Source organism: Bombyx mori, chromosome 26 (genome assembly GCF_030269925.1).
Source record: "Bombyx mori chromosome 26, ASM3026992v2".
Classification (NCBI taxonomy): Eukaryota; Metazoa; Arthropoda; class Insecta; order Lepidoptera; family Bombycidae; genus Bombyx; species Bombyx mori.
Window position 1 is genome coordinate 1,801,335 of NC_085132.1, and position 24,568 is coordinate 1,825,902.

Genomic DNA, 24,568 nt, shown 5'->3' on the forward strand with positions numbered 1-24,568 from the left:
ATATAACAAAGTCGTAAAACTAAACGCAAACAAAACATGTTTAAACCTTTAAAAATAAACATTTTAGTGCGCATTATCGAGGTGTCGTTTACGGCAATAAAAACAAAAGCGTATATCATTTCTCAACAATGTCTTATTGTTGAATTGTAATGAGGTAAATAAAAATTTTAAACGTCAATAAACGGAAAACGTGGACTGTGGAAATGCGGAATTCTAAGTGTCTCTGGCCTTGTAGTCTGCAATGATGAGTACGGTGTGTTAAGCGCGAGTTTTTTAACGTTCTCGATAGCGTAAAAGTTAACTCAAATTTGTATGCAGTTGGAACAGCGCCCCTAGCGGCAAACGTAGGCAAAGTTTCCAACTCTATTCAAATCTGAGTTAGCTTTTACGCTATAGAAAACGTTAAAAAACTAAGCTTGTTCCTGTCACCAGCAAGGATTCTATTCTATTCTATCAGCCCACAGACGTCCACTGCTCGACATAGGCCTCCCACAAGCCTCACCACAATTATCCTGCGCTGCTTGCATCCAGCGGATCTCCGTGAACCTCAATAGGCCGTCGGTCCATCTTGTAAGAGGTTGCTAGGCAACAAATCGATCTCTTCTCGAGGCTACACCTAGCAGAGCACTCAATAGTGAACCAAAAAACCTTGGTATGATGGCGTTATCAGTGTAAATCGGAGGTTCCATGAGCTTAACTGTACCCCTGACATTGAGGTCATTCAGCGGTAACCACCAGACGGGCTGCAAGCTGTCTGTTTACGAAGATTATTAAAAAAACAGTCAATCAATGTGTTTATTTCACTGTAACGCCTTACAGAGTTCATATATTTTTATATGTAGTTTAACTGGCCAATTCGTAGTTTTTTTTTTTTTTTCAAATAAAAGTAATGCTGTTTGTCATTATTCAAAATTAAATAGACATTGCAGCTAGTAGCTGCTAACATAGAACAACTATTTGACAGATGTCTGATTCGCGTTTCATTCCACATAACACGACATTCACAAGATAAGTTTGCATATATGTAGTACGTACATAAACAAATTCCGAACAATAACATTGGGAGCGTTGGTCTACCGAGTAATACCACCCACCCGCTCTCCTATAGAAACAGCCCACAGAGTTTCTCCGGATCTTCTCAGTGGGTCGCGGCCCACCTGATGGTAAGTGGCTACCGTCGCCCATGGACTTCAGCAATGCCAGGAGCAGAGCCAAGCCGCTGCCTACCGCTAAGCTGTTAGCCTTGAGAAACTATTTCAGCTTCACCCTAACGTGTAGGTGAGTTTACGGGACTCAAACCGGAAGTGTTGTTTACACTGGCCCTAGCAAGAGCTACATTAGCTACATTAAGAATCGTAGCGAAACGTACCGCCTCCTCGTCTGAGGACAAACAAGATGAGGAAAAAAACACTTAAAAAATTCACCAAACTGCCGAGTTCGGGGTACCAAATAAAACATAATTTCCATAAACAATATCGAAGGATAATCGATTTATTAACGATTCTGCGCACGCGCCCACTCTGCATTCTCGTGTGTTGCCAGCATTGCATCGGTGACGTCACCAAACAGCTATTTGTGTGGTCCGATTTAAAAAAAAAAACATCATTTGCCCGTCCGTTTTGTATGAAATTTAAATTAATAATGCATTTCCTTTTGTTTTATTAATAGTTCTTAGAGACACAACACTATGTTTAGCGAGCTTATCGTAGATTTTTATTGTTTGTATTTAATTTAATAATAATGGTGTATTTAATAATGCTGCTATCTCAAGCACTGGAGGATATGGCGATGAGATCAGACGACGATGCGCTATTACCAGGTCAGCAGTGGAACGGCTGGGAAAGATTTGGAAGGATAGGAGGATTACCAAGAAGACTAAGGTCAGATTGATGAAATGAATCCACTATGGTCGAATGTACTCGAAGCGCTTCGAACCGCCAGACCTGGAAGCGCATTGCCTGGAGGGCGGTCGTCGGGAGCATGGGCGACCTAACAGGTCCTCCTTCATATACAGAATCAGCGCAACCACGACCGCTCTGACAAGAGTGTCCGACTGAGAAAAAGAAGATTTAATAATAATTGACGTGGGTTTTGAAGATCAGTCGAACAAAAACCGCGCACATGTTCTATGGTTTTGGTGGTTCTTCAGACTTCACCCCAATCGCCTTAGACGGTGTAGCCCTGTCAGTGTGCTCCGACTTCAAGTACCTCGGTTCTATACTGCAAAGCGGCGGCAACATAGACCGTGACATAACAAACCTAATAAAAGCTGGTTGGGTGAAATGGCGACAGATCTCTGCAACTAGCTATGACGAGCGCTATGACATGTCCTTCTTGGCTTGTGGCGAGAGTATTAAGTGGTAGGCAGCGGCTTGGCTCTGCCCCTGGCATTGCTGAAGTCCATGGGCGACAGTAACCACTCACCATCAGGTGGGCCGTATGCTCGTCTGCCAAGAAGGGCAATAAATAAATAAAAACAGCATGCGATCGTAAAATGCCCCTTCAACTCAAGGAGATAGTTTCAAGGAGATAGTTTACAAAACGGTTATTAGAACTGTCGTGCTATATGGATCCGAATATTGGGTGAGTGAACTAAAGCATGAAAGAGGAGTGCATGCGGCAGAGATGCGAATGTTTAGATGGATGTGTGGAGTGACAAGAATGGACAAGACTTATCTTGTCAAACTTACTTTAACTTACTCTTAAACAAAATTAAAGGAATACTAGCTGTACCCGTCCGCTTCGCTGCGCATTTAAAATTAACATTATCGTCTCTCACCCCCACAAACATTCTCATCATTAACGCCCCCGCAACTGGTGTAAGGAGTCCAACACTCATATAAATATTAGCCTATCCATTAAGTTCAGTAGTTATAACGGAACATCCGTAAAAACCACTGTAGATTTATATATTAGTATAGATTATATTCTTTGGACACATTACCAGAAAGAGAGGTAATAATTTAGAACGGCTTCTGGTAACAGGCCAGGTTTTTTTATTTTTTTTATTGCTTAGATGGGTGGACGAGCTCACAGCCCACCTGGTGTTAAGTGGTTACTGGAGCCCATAGACAACTACGACGTAAAGCGGTAAAGGTATGCGGAAGAAAGCCCAGAGACAGAATTCCAATGCGCAGGTGAGAGACAATATTAAAACCGATATATTGGAAGTCTGGCTTTCACAGGTAATATAATAGGTTCCTATAGAAAAAGGGAATCCGATATAATTGCGTCACTTGCAATTTTAATATTTACAATCTTTGTATTATCTTCAGATCATCAAAGACTCTTAAGGAAATTTGGTAAAAAAAAAATCATGTGTGTGTTTTTTTTTATATAATTTATTCAAAATTATATTATTTACCGTTTACATCTTGAAGGTTTCACATATAATACAGTTTCCGAGAGCTGAGGGAGAGTATGTAAAGAGACTATTTTCAAAACATAGTTGACAATAAGTTTCAAATACTATACTGAGTTCTTGCATCTTTTTATTTATTTACAGTTTGAAATGCTTCAGATAGTTTGCAGGCTTCTCTGTATACAATCAATAAATACGAGCTTGAACAGTGAAAGCTCTTTAATAATATCTCCTCCAGACTTCAGAAGTTACTATATTATATCGAGGGAGTGACAGAATATTTGGTTTAAGTGACATTTGACATAATACACAACATTAGTCTTTGTAATTAAAGGTGCTTTTTTATTAGGTATTATTAACAACAATTCGAGGTTTGTAATTGAAGTTCAATTAAGTTTTACGCCATTCAAATAAATAGCTGAAGAAGTTTTTATGTTATGTAATTTTTTCGCAAAATTAAATTAAATGTCTCTCATGTAAAGTTGCAAAAATTCCTTTTGCCCCTCAATATAATGAAGAATTTAACACGAAAACAAAATTTTCCGCTACACAAGTGTTTAAATCCTGCACAGTGTACAACAATGTCTGTTTTAGAATGCAGCTTGACAATGACATTGACGGTCGATACTTAGAATCCGTTTAGCAATAATTTATGTACTATTAACGCAGTGGGTAAGTCTAGGTATTTATCGTCAAATGCGTTTCAGATAGTGCTGGCGGCAATAGATCTCATAATCACTTTATATACTTAAGCATGGAGGATAGATAGTATATAGAACCGTCTCATATGGAAGACAAGTTGGAAAAGCTGTCCAATAACCCAACTAAACCACGCAGCGTAGTGAGTGCCGTGATAAAGTTGTGGCAGTTTTAATGGAGTGAACAATTTATTAACATAACTTTTGCCGCCATCTTTGAAATAGCACCACTAGCTACGGTGGCGCCGTCCTGTTTGCTTGCTTCTTAACGCACTTGATAATACAAAAAGAGTGTTTTCCAAACATCTACCCTCCGTACAGTCGATTTTTATCATTATTTATGTTAAAATTGTCAAATGGCTTTTGAAAATGTCGTATTTTGATGAGTTCGTTAGCAAATACCTCTCAAATATCGACGCTTGAAAGGCAAACGTGACTAAGCGACAATAACTGCTTTGTACATAAATGATAGGCAATAACCATATTCGATGCGCAAAAAAAATAATATATTTCTAGGTCTATTAAAATCATTTCAATCCTACAGCTAGATTCGTTAAAATAGATTCTTTTTTCAGGTATTTCAACTCTAAATTAGTCTACTGTAAAGTTCACGCATTGTCGCTTAGTCACGTTTGCCTTTCAAGCGTCGATATCCTCAGAGAGGCGTTTAATCTTTGCACGCAATGCCGTTGTGAATTCAATAAAAACTTCATAAATGACATTGACCGCTCATATTTTTCATCGACTTTGGTTTTGATTTCAGTTTTTTTTTTTTTCCAGAAATACGTTCAATATTAGCAATATTGTGTCTACAAATTAAAAAATATAATTATGACATTGTCAATAATATAAGATGCGGCTATCATGTGTTTAGTACATAAATATTGTAACAATAAAGTATATTATCTATTTATCTTCTATTACACAATACATTACCAAATCGAGTGACACACGACAACTTAAGTAACACGCAAATATTTACATTTAAAAAAAACGAAAAGTAAAAGCAATTTACATCAATGCTTAAAGTTCACATATAATATATTTACCATATATTTATTATAAACTTATATTTACATTCACCTATGGCATTCTACTCACGATACAAGGAACATTTTATATTATACATACTTTTGTCTAGAAATTTGATAAATCTGTAAGTTTAATTGATTATCTGTTTCTGACTGGCGTTCACAAATTCACTAAGTAGACTTAAACTTAGCATCAGACATGTCATTAACACGTGTAATATACAGAGTAAATTCACAATAATATTCGGTTCATCGACAAATATCAAAATTAATAGCCTTTTTTAATATCCAAGGACGAACCGTCTGAAGGTGGCCTAAAGGATAAGACGTCCGGTGCATTCGTATCTAGCGATGCGCCGGTTTTCGTATCCCGCAGGCGGGTACCAATTTTTCTAATGAAATACGTACTTAACAAATGTTTACGATTGACTTCCAAGGTGAAGGAATAACATCGTGTAATAAAAATCTAATCCGCAAAATTATAATTTGCATAATTACTGGTGGTAGGACCTCTTGTGAGTCCGTACGGGTAGGTACCACCACCCCACCTATTTCTGCCGTGAAGCAGTAATGTGTTTCGGTTTGAAGGGCGGGGCAGCCGTTGTAATTATACTGAGACCTTAGAACTCATATCTTAAGGTGGGTGGCGGCATTTACGTTGTAGATAGATGTCTATGGATTCCGGTAACCACTTAACACCAGGCGGGCTGTGAGCTCATCCACCCATCTAAGCAATAAAAAAAGAAAAAAACTAGCAAGTCTCTTTTATCCTTGATAGTAATAGCATTTAATTAGTTGAGTATAAAACGCAAGATTGAAGTCCTAGCCCAAATCAGATTACGCTCATACCCAGATTGGGCTAGATACCGTCATGTATGGGATAGAAATATGCACAGATTTTATATTAGATTCTGCATTTTGCTAGAAACCGGCCGTTCATCCTCTTTTAATGCTCGACTTAAAAAGCAACAGGGAAACTTGTCTGAACCGACGCGGATGTGATTGTAATAATATAATTAAAATAATATGGTTACCGTATGTTGCAGACGAAACTATGCGACTTGCTTCGCGTTATAAGTACAATAATTCCCCTTATAACACGGTATTCTTATAACGCATTTTCATATAACACGTCTCTACTATAACACGAGTATTCCCCCATATAACGCGAGAATTTCACACGTTATATTTCTGTGCTTTTGTGATGATATACACAATAATAATTATCTGTACAATTCATAATTAATTTCGCGTACCTTTTCACATTGTGTCAATTGTTTTGTTAAAAAATTGAATTAATTTAATTTATTAAATTTGTTTTTCTAGTTCTTTTAATTGTACAAACATTGGTTATCTTGTATTATATTTGTACGTTTTTTTTTATTCTTCATCTCACTCTCTACGCACCGTAGAGAGTGAGATGAGGACTGCCAACGTGACCTGGAGTGATGTCAAGGAGCAAGCGCAAGACAGGGTCAAGTGGAGGCAACTTGTGAGGGCCCTATGTACCAGCGGGGTACCCTAGGACTACAACAAAAAACAAATATTTGTATATAATGTAAATAAATAAATATATATTATATTTGTACGTAACGCGTTATGCGAGGTCATACAAGCGTGTTATGCGAGAGTACTCCTACAACGTCTTTCCTATAACGCGGAACTGATCTACCGTGTTATAGGGGGAATTACTGTTTCATAAGAATATTGTCCCATTAAACATAAAACCATTAATTACAACAATATAAATATAAAATACGCGACGCCACCACGTATCTTAATTAAATACGAATTATATAATAAATAAATATCATTTTCCGTAAAATATTTTCGATGCATATTATATCATAATTAAGTAGCTTACATTAATTTTTACAAACAAACAGGTTCCTCTTTTCAATATAAATTAAAGACTAAACTAAACGTATTAATATACACTCCTTACTTTTTATCATTCGAGATGGGCATTTTAATATTTAAATTATAATTTTTTATTATTATATTTATTCATAATTTTCGGTTGACTTGAAAATTACGTGTTTTTTTTTTGAAGAAATTTCGATTTTAACCTCTGACGTCACTTCAACAATATCTCAGAAATGACCCACGAAACACTAAACTTAAAATACACTTACTTTAAATTGAATAGTTTCGATTTTTAATTTACTCATTTTGAAATCTACGGGGCCTGGGATTTTTCTTTAAATAAGGTTTTTTTTCTTTTTTTTTTTATTGGTAAATTATACCCGAAATTATTATTGATCAGCCAAACTATTTAACCTTTTTAAATAATACTGAATGCTTAAGTTGAGTTATTAACATACTTTTCGTCATTACCAGTGAATATACAAATTGAAAATGATGAAAAACAGCATTTGTTAAATTTGCTGATGTTTAACTTACTATAATTTTGCGGTAAATGTTGTCAAATTCGATATATGAACTACAGCTGGACTTCTCTTATGAACCCGGTCATCGTTCAGTAAATTAACCCACAGACACAGCCCACTGAGTTTTTCGCCGGATCTTCTCAGTGGGTCGCGTCTCCGATCCGGTGGTAGATTCTGCGAAACACAGCTAGGGTTTGTGTTAGCAACGTCGTCAGGCATGAGCCCCCTACTAGTTAAGGTTACGCTGAAATAGCCTCTCAAGGCTATCAGCTTAGGTAGGAACAAAAAAAAAACCTTGTGAATTTGTTAACACGCCTCTTCAAGTCAGATGAGTTCACAAGTTATGGTAGGCAGCGGCTAGAGCCCCTGGCATTGCTGACGACCATGAGCAACGGTAACTACTCACCATCAAGTATAATAAGTTTACCTACTAAGGAAATAAAAAAATAATGAAAAAAAATTTTTTTTTTGTTTCTCCTCTATATTGCCCCCTCTCTAAATCTTATAGCCCAAAGAGTTTCTAAAACAATTTTTTTTTAATTTTTTTTTATTGCTTACCTGTGTGGACGAGCTCACAGCCCACCTGATGTTAAGTGGTTACTGGAGCCCATAGACATCTACAACGTAAATGCGCCACACACCTTGAGATATAGTTCTAAGGTCTCAGTATAGTCACAGCGGCTGCCCCACCCTTCAAACCGAAACTCATTACTGCTTCACGGCAGAAATAGGCAGGGCGGTGGTACCTACCCGTGCGGACTCACAAGAGGTCCTACCACCAGTAATTACGCAAATTATATGACTTGTCCTACATGCAAAGTCCGTCGCAGGGAAATTCTTTAGCTTTGTAACGTGGCTTGATGAGTTCGTTCCGGGACTGTGCCGTAATTCCAGTAGTGGTTTTACCTTAACGCTCTATTATAAGGGTAATTTGTAATTCGCGTTTCCTGCCTTTGTTTAAGCATGATTTACGAGCCCGAGTATCGATTTCATACGAATCGATTAAAATCATGTTTCGAACCGAATGACGTTGAAACGAGAAATTAATGTTCATATTATGAAAGCGTAAGTGAACTTTTTATTGCTGGTAACATTTTTTCGGTTTTCGTTTTTTTTTTTTTGTTTTTTTTTCCTGTTTCGCAAAGGAGTTCTGTTTCGTGGCATTGTATTCGATGTTTTAAGTATTTGAATGCGGATTAAAGTGAAGGACATAGTATTTATAAAATAAATTTGAAAGATATTACGTTGGAAGAGTCAAGCTTTATGATTTTATTGATTGTGTTATATTACAAAACTTGTGGAACTAGTGTTCGTATGAAAATGGCCTTAGATATTATAAACAAATTATTAAATTAAATTATGTAAAGCTCTCCCTCTTTAAGAACGGTTAGCTGGTAAATAACTCAATTGTTGAGTTAAACTCGCCATTTTATAAGTTTTCGCAATTCTTGTATTGTATTAACTGTGGGTACAATAAATAATAAACAGTGCGCTATTTATTATAATCCAACTAAATAATGGTTTGATAGGTCAGACAAATTGAAATTAGTAAAATATTAGTTGGAGAAAAGTAATGAATTATTTTAGGGACATAAAAAAAGTTGCATTTTTTTTTTATTGCTTACCTGGGTGGACGAGCTCACAGCCCACCTGGTGTTAAGTGGTTACTGGAGCCCATAGACATCCACAACGTAAATGCGCCACCTTGAGACAAGTTCTAAGGTCTCAAGTATAGTTACAATGGCTGCCCCACCCTTCAAACCGAAACGCATTACTGCTTCACGGCAGAAATAGGCAGGGTAGTGGTACCCGCGCGGACTCACAAGAGGTCCTACCACCAGTAGCATTTACTTTATTTTCATTATTTGACGACGACATTTATATAATGCGGTAACTGGCGTCTTTTTTAGTACAAAAATCATTTCTAACGTATTACGAGAGCTTGGTAATCTATATATATAAAAGAAAGTCGTGTTAGTTACACTGTTTATAACTCAGGAACGGCTGAACTGATTTGGCTGAAAATTGGTGAGGAGGTAGCTTAAAAACAGGAGAAGGATATATGATACTTTTTATAACGTTCCCGTGGGACGCGACATAAAACGTGGTATAACAAAACGCAACTGATATGGAATAACAAAACGCAACTGACAGCTAAACGTAATGTAGTCTATGGTTAATTATAGTAGAATTTTGAAGTTGACCGGTTGATGTGTTTGAGCGACAACTCTCAACCGAAACAAATTGGAAAAATAATATCTGAATAGACATTTACACGGATTTGAAAAATATTTATAAATGAAGAATACTAAAGAATTGGCTTTTTTGCCTTGAAACATAAAATTATATATGAAAATATTAAACTTAAGAATTGGCTGTATGGCTTAGTTCCATTGCCTTTCTTTTCGAGAAAAACCTTACTACTACTGATGTGTTTGAAACAAACCGTGTGGCGGAACAAAGTTCGCCGGGTTCACTAGTAAATAATAAAATAAATATAGGAGACGCGAAATTAAATAATTGTGTTTGACATTTACGTAAAACCGAATGAAATACTTTATTTATCGAACTTAAAATAATCATTTTGTCTGCACAAATCTAAACCGATGTTAGTGCAGAGAGTTACCAGACAACCAACCAAGAATTTTTGCGTCAAATAAAAAAAAAAATCAATAGAAAAATTAACGAAGAGCGAAATCGCGGCGTAAAAACCTAATTTCACAGCAGAAATAGGTAAAGCTATTTGAAAAAATATTTAATTGCCATTTTGGAATCGATTAATCGGGTAATCGTTAATAAATTATCGATTAGCCGTCCCGATTAGCGGCCTTGTACGGCAATTTACGATGCATTCTCTCGATACATTTTAATTAATCGCTCCGTGATTGATTTTTAAGTCTCCGATTATGCGACATTATTAATTTATTGAAGCAGGCCAGAGATAAGGCTCCGATAACTAAGTACTAGATGATGTACGAGCTTTGCTTGGTTTTTTTTTTTTTTTTAAATAACGCCATCTGTTGTGTCCTTAAAGTGGTTAGTTACCCTCAATTAAGAAAAATAGTATTATTATTCGCTAATAGATGTCGGGAAGAGTTGATTATTGATTATTGAAAACACGAATAGAACAACATTTTCTGAAAATAAATCGTAGCTAGGTCGATTTATCGCCCCCGAAATCCCCTGTATACTAAATGTTATGAAAATCGTTGGAGCCGTTTCCGAGATTCAGATTATATATATATATACAGTCAAACCTGGATAAGCGAGAGTTCAAGGGAGCACAATCTCATTCTCGCTTATAGAGGTTTCTCACTAACCCGAGTTTCTCGCTAATGCTCCCTCTGAATTTCGATTCGCGATTTTCCGCATTCAAATGCATTCACTATTTTAAGTTTATGACTTTAATGACAGTACTTTAATTTTCCGTTTTTACATGATGCAGAACAGAACTTTCCTTCGCAATTGATTAACGATAAACTGAGTAAGTCCGACAAACAGGACGATACACAGGCACACGTGTCCATTCGAAAATAATGCGATAAAAGAATACGATAAAATAACAACGTTATTTAGTTCCACGAAATAGAATAGGTTCAATATTCACGAGAAAACAATACAAAAACAATGATAGGAAGTTCCACGAAAGTTAAAAATGAGTCATAAAATAGCTGATGTTAAATTTGTAATTTGTTTTGTCATTTGTTCCTCTTAAATAATATAAATAAATAAATAAAGCTCGGCTGTCGCTTATAGAGATATAGATAGGTAGCAGTCTCACTTACGGAGGTCCATGAGGAAAAAACGACTCTCTCTTACAGAGGTTTCTGTTTCTCGCTAATAGAGGTTTTGGGAGCTTAAAATGACGGGTCCTTGCTATTACTCTCACTTATAAAGTTTTCTTACTTATCCAGTTCTCACTTACCCAGGTTTGACTGTATACAAGAATTGCTCGTTTAAAGGTATAAAATAAGATATTGATACTTTGAGTATATTGATATTGAGACCTTAGAGCTTATGTCTCAAGGTGGGTGGCGCATTTACGTTGTAGATGTCTATGGGCTCCAGTAACCACTTAATACCAGGTAACACCATCTAAGCAATAAAAAAAAAAATGAACTTTGAAAATCTAGCGCTAAAAATTCGTGCAGCTCACAACATAAGTCGCTGTGAATAAATTCTGTGTTACTGCTATCAAATGTCGTATTTAAGACTTTGTTAGTTAGTACTATAGAACTCTCCGTCCATGCCAAAAATTTTAATTGACGTCGATGAAAAGATATTATGACAGCGATATTCATTTTAAGATGGTAATTCTAAAGATTTTCTTGTAGCGTTATCATTATCACAATAGCCTTTATCACTGATCACTTTACAGAAAGCTAATCGAATAAAAGAATGATAAATTAATGAATATGCTGCCCCCAAAATCCCATAAAAAATCGGATTAAGCTTGCGCGTTTTTTTTTTAAGTTTTAAAATAAAACTTTACAATTTCACAGACGACCGAACGTGACTAGGAAAAATGTTAAGTATTCCAAACATGGGAAACAATATGACGACAGTAAAAAATCATTCATCATAATTATCCTGCCCTTCTCCCAGTCACCTGGGGTCGGCGAAACATGTTTTCTCCTTCCATACTCTTCTATCATATACCATTTCTTCCCTCACTCCCCTCTTACCCATATCGTCTTTCACACAATCCATACATTCCTTCTTAGGTCTACCTCTTCCTCTATATCCCTCAACATTCATAGTTAACATTCTTTTACCAACTTCATTGTCACTTCGTCTCATCGCATGTCCATACCATCCCAAACCCGCCCTTCTCAACTTCTCTGTCACAGGTGCCACTTTCAGACTTCCTCTTACATATTCATTCCGTTTTCTATCCATTCTCGTTACCCCACACATCCGTCGCAAGATTCGCATCTCTGCTGCATGTAATTGCCTTTCATCCGACAGTAAACGACTGTAAAAATACGATATTAAAACTGTAAAAGTGTTTTTAATCAGCTAACTTTAGTTCAAAATCAAAATTGACTCTATCCGTACACTCGATCAGAGTATTATAAAGATTACTAGTTACTAAATCTTTTCGAACTTATCGATTGCTTAATAAGAAATAGGTACTGCTCCAAAAACATCGACGGGCCAGCCCAACAGATCTCCTGAAACATTTTTTGTTTGCAAAATCTCAAAATTACGCTCAATCTGAACAACAAATACCTCTTCCACAGTTTAAAAATTTAAATAACCAATGACAACGGACCTTCAGCGCGAAATTGGGCCGAAAATGGGGGATGGATAATGGAGAGCATAGTAGAGATATGTTTATCTCCTATCCTTCTTTAGCGTAAATAAACCACGTTATTTGTTGTGAGCCGTCTTACAAAGATTTTTTTACTACCTATGCTGATAGACTTTTTTTATTTTATTTTATTGCTTAGATGGATGGACGAGCTCACAGCCCACCTGGTGTTAAGTGGTTACTGGAGCCCATAGACATCTACAACGTAAATGCGCCACCCACCTCGAAGAGCCTTGAGAGGCTATTTCAGCTTCACCCTAACGTGTGTAGGTGAGCTCATGGGGCTCAAACCGGAGTGATACTAACACTGACCCTAGCAGATCCGCAGAATCTACCACCGGATCGGAAACGCGACTCACTGAGAAGATCCGATGAGAAACTCAGTGGGCTGTATCTGTGCGTTAATGTTAGCAAGTCCTCAAGTTAGACCACTTGTCAGAGTAGCGAAGCAATCAATATCTTCATAGTTTATTCCTTGCCTGTACAAAATAACAATGTTATTGATGTATTCTGTACATTGCACTTTGGGTTCGCTATCGTCAGCCATAAAATATTAACAAAGCATTTCCTATTACACGATTCAACTTTTTAATTATATACGCCATTAATCATTTAATTTATGTTTGCGCTCAGCGTGTCATTCGGTTATGTTCTGTGTCCCATTATGAGGTAAACCATTGTTTGAGTCGTAAAAAAAAAAACATATAATTGACCTCATTACACGGGCGTTTTATGCCCTTAAGCTGCTCGGAGCTTTAAGCTTTGTTTTGTTTCCAGAGCTTTGTGTTTAATTGGCATGAATCAAAGGAGTCTGCTTTTAATGTGTTGTGGTCGGAATGCGTTGCTTTTTTTTTTTGTAATTCGACAACAGGTATCTAGCTGTTGTGCCTCGGAATATATCCACGAAAGCAAATATTTAGTCCATCGATAATTTATTGTCATTGTCAATGACTGGGGGAGTAACTCAACTAACCGAAATTTTAAAAATTAGATCGTTTTCTTATCTTAATTACATAATGTCGTTATTGATGCCTTTTAAAATTTATGTGACGCGTTTGACTTGTTCACAAATATCAACAAACGAATGTTGCCACAACGAAAAAGTCACGCATTACCAGTGTCAAAAAAAAAATAACAATGGTATCGAGCGCTTCAAAGAAAGCATTGAAATTCAAGATCCTTATCTAAAACACCACAAACCCGTAGACAAATAGTCTTAAAGAACAATCGTCCGTATTAAAACAATTTGGTTACGTCCACGGCAATTACCCGACGCGATTCTAACCGGAGATACCTTTTTGAATTCATCTCTTAATAACAGGCCTCCGACATACCTTTCTCGCTCTGACAACGCACCGCTGTATAGACGCGTTCCTTTCTATTTGACAGCCCGCTAGAAAACCTCGCTGCGTATCGGTATTTCAAATCTAAAATGTCTAATTATAGCTCCATCGCCCGAGGGGATGGTCGAAAAAGAATAATTTTTAATTAATTTAACCTCAAAACTATTATAATAAAGGCAATTTCGTTATCTAATAAACCGTGAAGCGCTAACGAGGAACCAGGCGCCATTTTGAATGCTGTTAATGTTTAGTCGTTTTTAAATTTAGATAAATTATCGACTCTTTTTTTTTAATTTTTATTTACTGCCCTGGATTTATTTGAGGTTGTAAAAGCGATTCCAATTAGTTTCTGGTGGTTTTTGGGGAGCTCGTTTTGAAATGAACTACAGTAAAATTTGAAGTATTTTTATTACCTTCACTTTGGAGTTTTGAGATTATTACATTTAATAAGTTAATTAGTGAATTACTGAAGTGATCCTGGGAGATCGACTAAAGGACTAAATATTTATATTAAGCGTGAGTAACGGTAGAAGCAAGCCATTCATAGGAAATACTTTCTTACTTAAAAGAACAATCATGTTTTGAAATCTCATTTAAGTCAAAATTTTCAATTTGTATTTTCACAGATAATATATTGTGATGTGATTTTTTTCTTAATTTCCTTTGTAAAAAGAGCATACGATCTACATGAATGGTCACCTTTAGCAATACCAGTGACACTGCCAAGCCGTTGCTTACAGTTTCTAAAGAAACAAATTATTGTGAAATTGAAAACACAATATCATGTTAACCTACTTCAGTTCAAAAATAGATGTAATTAATTATTATGAATGAAAAGGAACGTTCTAAAACTGTTAAAAACAAAGAAACGGAAGATATTAGAACTTACAATTGAATACCTACAAAAAAAAATTGACGTGTATTTTTTAACAGCTCACAATTTGAGCAAAGGGAACCTCTTAAACTATCCACCGACTGGATTTAAGACGCTAAAAATAAATACTAAATTCTAGTTCTATTTACAATATCACTGCACTCCTACGTCTCATTCTCACTCTCACTTAGTTCGTCCATGTCCATGTCGATGAGCTCCTCGTCTTCCTCGTAGGAGTTATTCAGTTGGCTTCCGTCTTCGGGTTTAGAGGAAGAACCGGACTTGCCACTCTTTGCTTCTTCCTCTTGCTGCATACGTTTGTGCTTCGTTCTTCTGTTTTGGAACCAGACTTTTACCTGCAAACAAGAGAGCAGTATGAAAGATTATCTTTGATAGAGATCAATAGAAAAAAAAGGAATTTAAATCTATCGATATTTCTTTGCCACATTTGTATTAAAAAAAAACAATGCCAGACGTGATAACAATAAACGAAATTTATCTACATCGTTTTATTTAAAACTAGCGACCCGCCCTCGCTTCGCTTCGGAAACATTAAAACACATATGCAACCAAAAAAAAAATTTAAAAAAATTAAAAAAAGTAGCCTATGTTCATCAGGGACAATGTCGGCTTCTAATGTAAAAAGAATTTTTCAAATCGGTCCAGTAGTTTCGGAGCCTATTCGAAACAAACAAACAAACAAACAAATCTTTCCTCTTTATAATATTAGTATAGAAGTATTTTAACCTCCAATAAAAAGTATACTTGGACTATATATAATCTGTGAACAAATTGCACAGATATTATTATTTCGACTTTTGTAAATCTAAATGACAATCGAAGAAGCGCATTATTGATACATAAACATACTTGCTAACATAAAAAAAAACAGTACTAAGTCATCTTTTATTGTTATTTCACGGAACATCAACGCACAATAAAGGGTTGAAGGAAGGAGCCAATAAAAACTATTCATAACTCCCCCCTCATCCATATTTCAGAGGAAATTCCTTTTGTGGAAACATTTTTGGAGCTGCGCACACAAAGCGCGTGTTTCCCGCCCGAAATCCGTCAGCCATTTTGTGAAACGATCCGTCAGCTGTGTAATGGCGCGAACGATGTATCGAATTTGTCGAAAAAAAATGTTTTTTTTTATTCATTCACTTTTATTAGTTTTACTTGTATTTAGCATTGCCAAAAAAACTACGACAATAGATTGTATTTACTTCAATTTTCACTAGTCGCAAACATAATTGTGGTTACTTTTCGGTTTATTCTTAAATATTTTACAGTTTTCGTGGTCACAGACAACTGACCGACACAAACCTCTAGATCAGTGTTTCCCAACCTTTTTTGTGCCATGCTTCACTGTAACATTTCTAAAATTTTTATGCCCCACATACTTAATTATTAACATAAAAAAAATTGATTTGTTCACTTAAGAAACACAAATGATATCTTTAGTAGTTAAATTTTAATACAGTTTTTCTGTATTAATTTAGTGCGTTTGCCCCTCTTAATTATCAAATTGCCCCCTTTGTGGGGCGTGGGCTCCTCTTTGGGAAGCACCGCTCTAGATTAAAATGTAAAAATAGTTTAATTGATTTTAGAGAGTACAGTTTTTCCACTCCAACACTACATGACGATTACAATGTATCAAGAGTGATTGAGAATAAGAAGTAATATCGTTCCTTTATTCTGTCGTATATCACATTCGTTTAACAACAAATCATTCGTATACATTGCAATTTCGCGCAACACTTAAGTAAGCGCAAGACGATTAAGTTTCATCATTAAAATGACAAAGCCGTTGTCATAGCAACAAAAACAACAGTCACGCACCTCGCTTTTGAACCAACAAAGAAACAAATCTTAACCAACTCGCAACATCCATTAACAACACACTTAAAATGACCACCACCTTTATTTTCTCGCACATAACCCTCGAACTTATATTTAAAGGTAATAAATATTTTAACGGACGTTTTTAAAATAAATCACGCCGTGTTTGCTTGAGCCCTGTCGAGAGCTTCACTTAGCGTATCGCTTCGTAATGACTGGTTTAGCTACTTAACGACACCAAGTGTATACAACTCGGCGGATGATAGGTACAAATACACGGTCGACTATATACCAAGAAACATTCATTTTCACAATGAAATATTAGTATCGTGTCGTAAAAAGCGAATAAAATAAAAAACGAACTGGTGGTAGGACCTCTTGTGAGTCCGCAAGGGTAGGTACCACCACCGTACCTATTTCTGCCGTGAAGCAATGCGTTTCGGTTTGAAGGGCGGGGCAGGCGTTGTAACTATACTGAGACCTTAGAACTAATAAGGTGGGTGGCGCATTTACGTTGTAGATGTCTATGGGCTCCGGTAACCACTTAACAGCAGGTGGGCTGTGAGCTCGTCTACCCATCTAAGCAATAAAAATAAATAAATAAAAAGTTGTTAATAAAGCCCATAGATATACCAAGGACGCTGATATCGCTACCCACGTTAAGACATGAGTTCTAAGTTTTGACAGCGGTCGCCCCAGCCTTCAAACTAGAACTCCCGGCTAATTTTTTTTTTTTTTTTTTTTTTTTATTGCCTTTGTAGGCAGACGGGCATACGGCCCACCTGATGGTGAGTGGTTACCGTCGCCCATGGACTTCAGCAATGCCAGGGGCAGAGCCAAGCCGCTGCCTACCGAAACTTAACTGCTAAAATACATAGGAGTTCGATGTGTGCCCTTAGTGGATAATACATAAAATAAAAACATAGAATTTTCTGGAAACTTCGTTCAAAAAACAAATAAATTTTCCCTGTTATCAAAAGCAAGCGATTTTCCCAATTCATATCGTGTAAATAAAATGTAAAAACGTTGTTGATACGTGAACACAATTTCACGGTAATACATCGGGATTTAATGTTATCCAATTTATATTGACTTTTTAATGGAAACATTAATGGAATTTTTGTATTGCACAAACGACTTTATGGTGTATAGGTATAGTAATGACTAGCTGAGTCCCGCGATGTTACCCGCGGTTATTGTCGTACAGCGGGTGACGCCGCGGGGTGAGCTAGTCAAAAAAAGTAGCCTAAGTTACTTCTTATATCAAAATCAGTCCAGCCGTTCCAGAGATTAGTCGGAACAAACAGACAGACAAAAATTATAAAAAATGTTATTTTGGTGTATGTACCGTATCTCTGTACAAATAAAATTGGAGTGTATGTTTGTAATATTAAAATAACCGCTTTTTACTACATGCATATGAATATACACATATACAGTACATACACCAAAATAACATTTTTTACAATTTTTGTCTGTCTGTCTATTTGTTCCGGATAATCTCTGGAACGGCTGGACAGAGGAGGACAGAGAGGCTGGAGATTTTGACGAGACTTTCACTGATAGGTAGCTGATGATATAAGGAGTAACTTAGGCTACTTTTTTTAGACTAGCTTCGCCCCGCGGCGTCCCGCGCGGTACGACAATAACTGCGGGTAGCATCGCGAGACTCAGCTATTAATAATGAAATTTAATGTTTCCGAAGTGAAGCAAGGGCGGGTCGCTAGTATAATAATATATTCATATGCATGTAGTAAAAAGCGGTTATTTCAATATTACAAACAGACACTTCACGATTGACTTCCACAGTAAAGGCATAACATCGTGTAATAAAAATCAAACCCGCAATGATTGTAATCTGCGTAATCACATACACCTAAGTATTGAGTCATAGGACTACAGCCTTAAAATGGGTGACGGAATTTAGGTTGTGTATCTGTAGGTTCCGGTAACCACTTAACACCAAAGGGACCGTGAGCTCGTTGGCCCGTCTAAGGTGTTTAATAAAAAAGTCACACATGAATAGGAAAGGGCTGATGATATTTTAAACCTAGAAGTTATTTTAACAAATTTTGCGATATTTAAGCTTTGAATACATAACAGTTTTCGTGGTCATAATATGGTAATAAACTTTAATTATTACTAGTGGTCGCCCAGTAATCGAAATTCGACTATAATTAGTAATTTAAATTATAATTTTGAACATTGTTATATTGTCAAAGAACATTACTTCTTTAATCACAGATTTCACCAAGGTCATACTATAAACAAATAATATGAAATTCAAACAATATTAGTTAATCTATTCTCAATTTGATCACAGATTTTATCAATAAACAAAAGAATATATCTGCGTGTGTGTGTTCTGCACTCCTTCTCTATACTCTTTAAAAGTGTAGGAAATCTCATAATCCTCCCTCCGCGCAATTTTCGTAAAAAGGGGTACATAGTTTTTGCTTCATATCTATAAATGATATCAAACTACAGATATAAACGCTAGTTTCATTGAGTTAATACTGTGTAATGATATTATCATAAAGATATTTTATTATTAGCGATTTTTTCAAAGATCAATTTTCTATTAGATTTGATTTAAACGGGCGTTCCCCCACAAATATTTTCAAAGTACATTAACAGTTCATATATTGACAACGAATATCAATTCGGAAGCACCCTACCCCTTGCGAGGGTAATGGAGCATGATAGAAAAGGACGCAAGATTATATTGATACGGGAAAGAACGAAAAGCAAAATATTCTTAGTTATTTTTTTTTATCAATGAGTTTCACTGATGGTACGGAGTCTTTTGAGTATTCATAGCACCTCCCCACCTATTTCGCCGTGAAGCAGTAATGCGTTTAAGTTTGAAGGGCAGGGCGGCCGTTGTACTGTTAAAACTGAGACCTAAGACCTCATGTCTCAAGGTGTCAGCGTTTACGTTGTTGATGTCCATGGGCGCCGGTAATCACTAAGCACCAGATGGGACGTGTTCGTCCACCAAGCGATGCAAAAAAAATAATTTCCAATTTTCTTTGTATTCGAACGAAATATCAATGTTGTAAAAATGTTATCGTTAACAAATATGTATGCTGAAGTACGTTGTTAAATTGAAACAGTTAAGGAATGTTAAGGATTGTATTTTCTGACTTGTTTTTTCGTTTATTTTAAATATTTATACTTATTTAAAAAAAAAAATTGAGAAAAAAACAAAAAAAAAACCGCTGAGTTTGTTTCCCCGGTTCTTCTCAGGACTGTGGCTCTGTTTAGAACCGGTGGTAGAGTTAACATTTTTATTTATATTTTGACATTCAACAAGTGTGTTTTGCTGACATGTAAGTTGAAATAAATGATTTTGAATTTGAAATTTGAATTTGACTCGGTTTGCGTTTCGTATCGGTTTAAGAGTTAAGTTCTACTCGATTTAAGCATTCGATTATCATCCACACAACCTTAAAACCATTGGATTAGCCCCTTAGGTTACCAACGATTAGGTAGGGAAAAAAGTAAATAAAGAAACAACTTCGCATGTCATCTCGGGTTCCTCTAAAGAAGTCTTATTTGTAAGAGCAGCCGTAGTTATACTGTTTCAACTAGCTAGAATATCTAGGCACTGACATGAAGGAGTGTGGGGCTTTAATGACGAAGCAATGATCTTCCTTCGTTTGATATTGCTCGGTTGACCGACGGTCCGAATGTTGTTGTTCGGAACTTGTATATATGCGAGCTTATATATATATATATATATATATATATATATATATATTTATATATTGAAAACGTAGTATCTACAGTCGGCATAATTGCGCCACTTTGAGAAGGCGGCACGACATGAGAACCCTCTTTACGTGGCCGCTGAGAATTACATACCCGATCCTGTGGACCGAATGGTAAACAGTCGACGTCATCCTAAACACGTCATTACGGATCCTCCCGGTCCATTAACGGTGCTCTTAGGTACCACAAGCACCGGTCACCGTCCTCGTCGAACCCGTCGCTTGCGATGAAGGGCTCGACGAGCGAATAAACCCAATTAAACCCATAGACACAGCCTACTGAGTTTCTCGCCGGATCTTCTCAGTGGGTCACGTTTCCGATCCGCTGGTAGATTCTGTGAAGCACGGCTCTTGCTAGGTCAGTGTTAGCAACACTCCGGTTTGAGCGCCGTGAGCTCACCTACATGTTAGAGCGAAGCTGAAATAGCCTCTCAAGGCTATCAGCACATAGACCTATATAGTAGGGACACGACATATTGTTCTATACGTACAATTGCTTATATAAATAGCACCCATTTTGAAGGCACATACATAAACATATATCTATCTCGTTCTTACTCAGCACTTTAACTCGCAGGAAAACAATATAACAGTATTTCAGTGCGTACATAAAATGAAACATGAATATACGTAAATATCTCCGTCTCCGTCTAATGAGGCCGAAAATCCGCCATGTTTAGCGCGCCAAATGTCATTGTCACGTCAGTTCGGCCGTCTGTTTTGGGTTGTACATTATTTATTGACTTTGATATCGATTTAATATGTTTGATTATATAAAATTTCATAATTTATCATGCTTAAAACATACAAAAATAATAATTAAAACGTATTTTATAGGATCTCAAGAAAGTCGATGCCCTAAAACTATTATCTATATGTATTTAAATTCATTATGGAGCCCTCATCCGAAAAATCCATTTTTCGGTCGGAATCTATTGATCATGACACTAATCATAAATACCACTTTAAAATATGTCATCAAAACATATTTAGACATTCTGTTTAGATATTTCGGGAAAAAAGGTACCGACAAAATCTCTTCGGAACTATTTAAATAAAATAGTTTTATTCCGCAGTGAGTAAAACACTATTGTAAATTTGTTAAATATTTAATAATTAAGTGATTTTAGAGAGGAAGTCACAAGGAATGACGTTTGTAATTAATGAATAAATGTTCTGTAGGTGTTTTTTTTTTCACGCGATCCCTTGATAAGTTTAAAATTTGAATCACTCTCAAGCGAAAGTGATTCAAATGATGCGGCGCACCTTCCTTGGGGTGCGCTGCGGTAGTATGTTACGGACTTTAGAGTCAGCAAAACAATTAAAATAGATTGTAATAGTCTAAGAAAAACACGTACTCAAAATACGATAACATTTAGCATGCTAGAAATGGGCTGATGGCTTTGAACTACGCCATATCTTTATGTTTTGCGACAAACGACAACTTTATAAAATCAGTGTAGCAACTTTTAAAAATCATCATATCGTTTACTTGGCAAATTCGAAGGACGAACTTGTCTTAGATTTCACCCATCTAAATCATATCATATTTGCACATAACAATATACCTACTTACTTCCCATTAAAGTATAAATTCTACAAATAAATAATACTCAACAATATTTAAAATAAAATGAGCCAAGAACGTTTATCGATAAAACCTGATAACATTGAAATCTTTTGTACAGCACTAAAGCCGCCATGTTTTGTGGCCAGATGACGTCACAGTGGCACGAAATTTTGGTTGACGTTTCATTTCCATAGGTTTCCTACTTCATTGTATCAGCATAGGTAGGGAAAATAATTCAAAACGTCATAAGCGAGATTCAAACATCTGTCAAATACCTTGTGTTGTATAATGGCTACCGGCCACACTGTAAATAATCGTCATTTCAATGAAACTTTACCTTATCGCAACTCGTCTCGTTTATTATAATTTCATCTCGAATGGTTATCTTTGCAAAGAAAATGACTACATCTCATACCGCTCGTAATTATTTTTTTTCGTTTAAGCTAACAATGGATTGTATAAACTCGAAACTAGCAACGATGGCACTGCAGGAAAACAATTGCCATACTAAAAAAAAAACAGAAACAAAATATGTTTACAGAAGGTTCGCTCGATACGGACTCTGATTCAAACTAATTTTGAACTTATATAAAATTAGCAATAAACAAATTATGCTTATGTCATCTAATGTGTATTACGTATAGGCATTACAACGGTTGTACAATCCAATATGATGAGACCTATTAAACGGCGTTTGGAAAGCTAATCCGTAGCTCGTCCCCGGGGCTCCCTGGTAACGGCTCAGACGCCATTCATCACCGGCCGTACAGCTCTCGAGGGAAATGAATGATATCCCGCCCTTTATATCATCCAAATGCGATAGGGTTTCATGACTCTGAATGAAATGTATCCCTTTGCAATCTTTATAAAGTTTCTATGTAAGTTCAATATATTTTTTATGATTGAGTCATTATTGGTGGCCTGGAGGCCTTTCTAGTTTCACCAGGACAGGTGGGCAAGCAAAGGCTCAGCCAGGAGGGGTGGGACTTGACAACAGCCGCCCGAGCGCCTCCAAAGGAGAGACTTAATAGTGGTAGGACCTCTTGTGAGTCCGCACGAGTAGGTACCACCGCCTTGCCTATTTCTGCCGCGAAGCAGTAACGCGTTTCGGTTTGAAGGGTGGGGCAGCCGTTGTAACTATACTGAGACCTTAGAACTTATATCTCAAGGTGGGTGGCGCCTTTACGTTGTGGATGTCTATGGGCTTCAGTAACCACTTAACACCAGGTAGGCTGTGAGATCGTCCACCCATCTAAGCAATAAAAAAAAATAAAAAAATATTACCGGCGCTGACTCTCAACCGAAGCCTACCACTTAAGAGGTTACGTCAATGGGTGACGTTTTTTTTTTATTGCTTAGATGGGTGGATGAGCCCACACAGCCCACCTGGTGTTGAGTGGTTACTGGAGCCCATAGACATCTACAACGTAAATGCGCCACCCACCTTGAGATATAAGTTCTAAGGTCTCAGTATACTTACAACGGCTACCCCACCCTTCAAATCGAAATACATTACTGCTTCACGGCAGAAATAGGCAGGGTGGCGGTACCCACCCGCGCGGACTCACAATAGGTCGTACCACCAGTAAAAACGTCCCAAGATCTCTTACCAATCCTGTTGGTAATCATATTTGCGATTCATTTTCCATATTAATCAAACAACCTATTACTCATACATTACGAAATAATAGGATACCTTATACTGCAATGTTCCTATATGAACTGTTAATTTTAATTAGGCACCCATCAGTCGTAACAACCAGAACGACGCATTAAGCAAACGATTTAACATTTATAACGTTTTGATGCAAATGTAATGTTCAAAAACTTTCGACCCCATAACACAACAATGACCTTTAATTGGTTTTATGCTCTACACAATGATGCATCTGCCGTTACGACACAGTACTAGCATAAAACGAGCTCCCGCTACCTCAACACAAAGGGACACGGCCGTATCAAGCTAAACTGGTAGCACAATAAAGTCATAAGTCTCTCCGCAAACAATCGTTTTAATACGAAAAGGGGGATGAATGCCCGTACTAAATAAATAGGGGTCCTATTCACGAGCCCCGAAATGCGATTAAGTACTTATGTACCCGATTATACTCCCCTACGGAGGGTGCGACGGGCTTATACGCAAAACAACGGGGCGAAGCGAGATAGAAAACAACGCAATTACGCCGAGCGTGAATTGGGCCAAAATTTAAGCGGAAAGCTATTTATCTGTATATTACTTTATTGTGGCATTCAGTGGGAAAGGGACGGGTATACGGGGACGGGGTACGATAAATTGGGGTAGTTAGATCGCGAATATTCTGCGGCTAAACACAGTTCCGGCCGAGCGAGATAAAAGATCGAATCTCGTACGC

General features: G+C 36.8%; 1 protein-coding gene across 1 annotated transcript in view; it reads right to left on the reverse strand.

The window, feature by feature from the left end:
* Window positions 1–3,321: 3,321 nt before the first annotated feature.
* Window positions 3,322–24,568, reverse strand: part of LOC101735355 (homeotic protein empty spiracles) — a 78,382-nt gene continuing 57,135 nt past the window's right edge. Inside the window, exon 3 of the mRNA XM_004932961.5 lies at window positions 3,322–15,367. Coding sequence (XP_004933018.1) covers window positions 15,176–15,367 — 192 coding nt within the window. The 3' untranslated portion in view covers window positions 3,322–15,175. The remainder of the gene's footprint in view (window positions 15,368–24,568) is intronic.